The following is a 5,046-nucleotide window of genomic DNA, read 5'->3' as shown; positions in this document are numbered from 1 at the left end:
AACTGAAGCGCTGTATAGAATAGTTCCGCTTCTTCTGCTTCGACTTTTAAACCAAAGTACAGGTGCATTAGCGCCACCTGTTGGACTGGAGTGTGGAACGTTTCCGCATACCCATGTTTTTTTATTTATTTATTTATTTATTTTTACCGCAGTTGATGCAACAGCAGGTTGAAGATCCTTTACTTAAGTAAAACACCACCGTGTAACAGTAATCTATTACAGTTATAAGTCCCGCATAACTAAAACGCCGCAGCAATGGTGGAAGAACATTTACTCAAGTGTCGAATTTAAAGGATAACTCGTGTTTCTGGGTGTAAATGAATGACAGGGACAAACATGTTGCGAGCTGCGAACACTTTCCACTGTCAACCAGACTCCATTGACAAAAACAGTGATTTTACTGAGCAGAACACAGGAGCTGCTGGAACACCACTGCCTCCATCTGTTAGACTGTGTGTGTTGTTATTTATGTAAATGATCTGAATACTTCTTCCACCACTCACAGTCAGACTAGATGATTTCTCCATTAGATTCTGTTTCCATCTGTTCACAAAGACATCAGAGTAATTGTACAGAATATTGGCTTTATTATGAAACCTGGGGCATTTTCCACAGACAACCATTCTACATTTGTACAGATCCATTTATCAGATTTTGTTGAGATCACAAAAAGGAGAGTGTGTACAGAGCAGTTCACCTGCCTGAGCTCACCAAAGATTGTTTTTTTTTTTTTTAATACAAAACTGGAGCATATTCAGTCACACGCGACACCGTTGATGCCGTAGGTGTGTGCTCGATGTGAAGCTACCGCCTCAGACAAAAGTTTTTAACCTTGTACAGGGAAAAGAAAAAGGTGATCATCATCAAAACAAAGCCGCGTGTCACTGGATGTACTCCAGAAAAAAAACAAACAATTCAAAATTGTATACAATCGTATAATTTAAAATCCCCAACCCCAACAAACTAACTATAGTAGAAGCAACTAAAGCACACAGCAGTCATCAGGTGTCAGACCCTCCCTCACCCAGCCTCAATCAACATGTAACATGGATTTCAGTATTTCTCTACACTTTGCTCTGGAGTTGCACCCCAAGTAGTTCAGTTAAAATCCAACCCTGTCTCAGCTCTCGCTGCTAAGTTTTAAAGTTTAAAGTGTTTGACGATTAAATCAACTTGTGAACTGCCAAAAAAAAAAAAAAACACTCGCCTGTTTCCTGAACTACATAGGGAGTCACGCCGGCCTGTAAAAGACGTCCACTGAAGCCCCTGTGGCATGGATCACTATGAATCAACAGACAGAGCTAGAAGCTGTACAGTTTCCCTTAAAGACCAGCTGCAACGTAAATCCTTCAAATTATTGAGACGTATTCATCAGGAGTGCAATTTGTTGTTGTTTTTTTGTTTTGAGAGCAATAACACAATGTACAATATGTTGTCTAACTTGGCTTAGACACTGGAGACAGAAGCCTCCTGCAGATCAGACGATGAGCTGATGGAATCTGTTTTCATGTTTGTCATTGTTATCATTTGAAAAGCCTTTTAAAAGCCACTCCTGTGGTGACTCCACTACTCTTTTCCATCTGTCTGTCTTTACTTAAAATGATGAGCCTCACACTCATTCACACAGGCAAAACTGCACTGGCAAGAGATTGGTGCTTAAGTGAAATTATCAAACAATATTGGACAAAGAAAAAAAAATCGAATGAATCTATCCCAGAACCTTTTGGCCTTTTGTTCCAAACATACAATTACATTTATAAAGAAGGAACTGAATAAGTAACAGGACAACAAAACACCTCAGATCCAATCATATGTGGGCTTTACTCAAACTGCCAGTCTCATTTCCAGAGTGTAAATAACTGTCTTGGTGCTGGAGAAAACAGTGGAGGACACAGAGGGGATGGTTTTAATCGCACTACACCACTCGCCGTACTTCGAAAAATCTCTTCAGGTAGTAAATCTGTCCGAGCGTCATCGCCACCAGAACCAGAGCTTCGAAGAACGACCACAGCACCACTCTGCTGTTTGTGTTGTCGTTGACTGGAGGGAGAAGAGGAGACAGTTTGTCAAGTTACACACTGAAATTAACTTTATAAACTGCCTCTCCATTCACGTTCTCTCCGGACCGGGACTTACTCGCTCTGTGTATCCTCTCGCGGACCTCCATGTACTCCTGCTCGTGCTTTACAGCTGTCATGGCGACTGCCAGCTCGTTGATCATCTCCTCCAGCTTGTTTTGGTGGGCTGAAAAGGCACAGGTTTATCCATCAGTAACAAGTCACAGCACGGGTTTTGTGCACAGAAAAACATGCACAGGGTATGCAGTGCATGCTTCACATTGTCACGCTTGTGATACATGAGGCAGGTGATGCTGTCCCATCAGCAGAGGCATTTTCTCACTGTGCAAACCAGTCAAACCATTCACAAACATCACAGCTTCCTGACTACGTCAAGTAGAACCGCACTTTATTAGTTTATGCTACAGAAACACTGGTTAGAGGAAACTCTGCAGTGCATCGCAAACTCAAAAGTCATAGCCTGCCCTGTGCCCTACCATCCCAGTTGTCTCCACCTACAAAGAGGAAGAGAGGGCCCAAAATGAAGTCACAAAGAACTAACAGAATATATTCTGTGTGATCCACCTGGGAAAGACTGTAGGACATTATATGTGGAGCTCTCAGACAGATTCACACACGCCTTCTGTTTACCTTCTGTCTCCATGTCTTGACCCTTAGGTGCCTCTCCAATATCAATGGTGAACATGACGATCTTGGGTGTCATGGTTGACATCTTGTTGCTGAAGCAGAACTTGTAGGTCCCGTCCATGTGCGCTGCCACGGAGTACTTGCCACTGGACTCTCTGTCCCCTTTGTAAATCTGCTTTCCGTCAGGTCCTGTTATCTGCAGAGAGGAGAGAGTGAACAACAGTGCTGCATCAGGACAGATCATTAATAACATGAAGGAGCTGGTTGCAACATATGGCAGCAAAAAATCAGGTAGCACAACACAGTCAGGTGTGCTCTTTAAAGCCCAGCGACGTTTCCACAGTAAACAACTCACAACAGGGTTAAGAATATGTAACTTACCTGTGTATAATTAGGTCAAACTCCCTGTTGATTATCTAGTTAGCTAGCAGAACTTAGCCGGACATGCTAATGCTGCACTTCCTGTATCGTTATGAATAATTTAGCGTCCGTGTCACACACTTATACACTTACATAACACAACACTGACAAAATCATCTCTTTGTAATATTTTATCCAGAAATTAATAAGCTAACTGTGAATTAAGAGCCATAAACCCAAGTAGCAGCTAACTACTTCCACTTGACGTTACGCAGGCTGCTAACAGCTAACAAGCTAACAGCTAATGTTAGCACAGGCCTTAAGTGCCACCAAACAAATCAAGTTTAAAAAAAAAGCATTTAATTCGCCACGTTAAAGAGCTGGTTTATTATCTCAGCGACATATCTCACCTCGACATCGATGTCCAGGAAGCCTCCCTCGGCGACCTCAAACATGAGGCCCATCTTGGTGCCGGAGTTGACCCGCTCGTAGAAGCACTCCTCGGCATGGGCGTCTATGCTAACGAAGTAGCCGGACGCGGTGGCACACAGGACGGCCAGCAAGACAACCAGCTCCGACACGGTGAACATGTTTCAAATGTTACGCGGCGACTGTCACAGCGAGTCTGAAGATAGAAACTGAATCCTCGCCACAGTATATCCTGCAGGAGCGCAGGATGTCGGGTTGTATGAGTGAATTGTTGCGGGAGAAGAGCCGCTCCGGCTTCGGCTGCGGTGTATCGCTCTGTGACTGCCACGTACGGGCTTAAACCGCAGCCGGCGAGGGACAAACTTCAGAGGGCGCAGCGGCTGTCAAAACGAGCAGATCGTCGCATCAACATCTGCCGCTGCTGAACAGCGTAGAAGAGCAGCGCACTTATATTTTGTTAAACGAGGTGCGTGGATGTTAAATATTATTTTCAGTGGCGTAACACAAAAATATGAGCCCTTAAAACCGAGAACTCCCCTGTACAATGTCACTAAAATGTTCTATGATTCAAAGTTGCTCCATCTTACATTAAATATATTATCTTTAAATTGAAGTGCAGTGTATTTTATGTCTTGAAAACAAGCAGGTAAGGTGACTACACTGAAAACACAGGCTCTGAAGTGTAGCCTCAACACAACACAAGTCAGTGAACCTGTGATCACTGCAACAAAAAATGATTCCTGCTGTTTCCAGTTGATGCAAATCGCATGAACTAGGTTGTAAAATAACCTGCAAACACCACAACCTCCTCAGTTTAGGTTTGTATTGTATAATGCAACATAGCTCCTCATGGTTAGGAGGTATAGGAGGAGCCTCACTACCAATAACAGGGTTATTTACACAACCTTCCCCTCACCTCTCAGTGATTGATCAGGCAGTGAGAAAAACACTGCATGAAGTCTGCTGATGGCGTCCCTGAAGAAAAACATTTTGCCAAAGAGCATGGAAAGAAGCCTGGTGGATATTGGCAGCTCATTCTGTAGTCACATGAAACCAAAATAAATATGTTTGGATCTAATGGGGTCCAGAGTGACCAGGACTAACACAGTGACGGCATATGGAGGAAAACAAATGAAAACCATGACCATGTATGTCCACTGACTTAAATCCAACAGAAAACATTTGGAGCATTTGAAATCAGAAGGTCGAGCGACTGCTGCAAAGAGAAACTGGTTTTAAACTGGTTTAATCCACGAACAGGATTAACTCTATCATCAAAGTAAACTATACAAATTATTTTAAAAAATCATTAATGAACATTACCTTTCATTATAGTTTTGTATATGATAATGAAAATGTAATCTGTATTTAATGACATGACATGGACCTTTGGATATTTTTATAATATCTAAAATGTGATGTGTTTCATGATATAGAATCATTATTAACTTGGTCTGATTGTCCATCCTGAAACTGTACCTCACTTCACAGTATTTTCACTCTCCTGCATGAGACAATCTGAGCAGGTAAACATGTCACCGTCACCATCTCA

At 42.5% G+C, this 5,046-nt stretch overlaps 1 protein-coding gene across 2 annotated transcripts; it reads right to left on the bottom strand.

Moving 5' to 3' along the window:
• Positions 1 to 564: 564 nt before the first annotated feature.
• On the bottom strand, positions 565 to 3,843 carry tmed2 (transmembrane p24 trafficking protein 2). 2 transcript variants are annotated; one of them, XM_018697058.2, is made up of 5 exons: positions 3,476 to 3,843; positions 2,709 to 2,901; positions 2,555 to 2,572; positions 2,137 to 2,244; positions 565 to 2,040 (listed from the first exon to the last, which is right to left on the bottom strand). In XM_018697058.2, exons 1-5 carry the CDS (start codon positions 3,653 to 3,655, stop codon positions 1,916 to 1,918), a joined length of 624 nt encoding a protein of 207 aa, XP_018552574.1. In that variant the 5' UTR covers positions 3,656 to 3,843; the 3' UTR covers positions 565 to 1,915. The 2 variants fall into 2 exon arrangements, with proteins under 2 accessions (XP_018552574.1, XP_018552581.1); XM_018697065.2 differs by lacking the exon at positions 2,555 to 2,572 and having other exon boundaries at positions 3,476 to 3,840.
• Between the last annotated feature and the right edge of the window lie 1,203 nt (positions 3,844 to 5,046).

Source organism: Lates calcarifer, linkage group LG9 (assembly GCF_001640805.2).
Source record: "Lates calcarifer isolate ASB-BC8 linkage group LG9, TLL_Latcal_v3, whole genome shotgun sequence".
Taxonomy (NCBI): Eukaryota; Metazoa; Chordata; class Actinopteri; family Centropomidae; genus Lates; species Lates calcarifer.
Note: the sequence above shows the minus strand (reverse complement) of the source record. Positions and strands in the feature narration are given on the sequence as shown.

Bases quoted from the DNA above. Each gene is read 5' to 3' on its own strand.
- tmed2 (XM_018697058.2), bottom strand. From the start codon at position 3,655: ATGTTCACCGTGTCGGAGCTGGTTGTCTTGCTGGCCGTCCTGTGTGCC. The intron at 2,902-3,475 runs GTGAGATATGTC...TCCTCTCTGCAG, and splicing joins TCCTGGACATCGATGTCGAG to ATAACAGGACCTGACGGAAA. The intron at 2,041-2,136 runs GTAAGTCCCGGT...TTCTCCCTCCAG, and splicing joins CGAGAGGATACACAGAGCGA to TCAACGACAACACAAACAGC.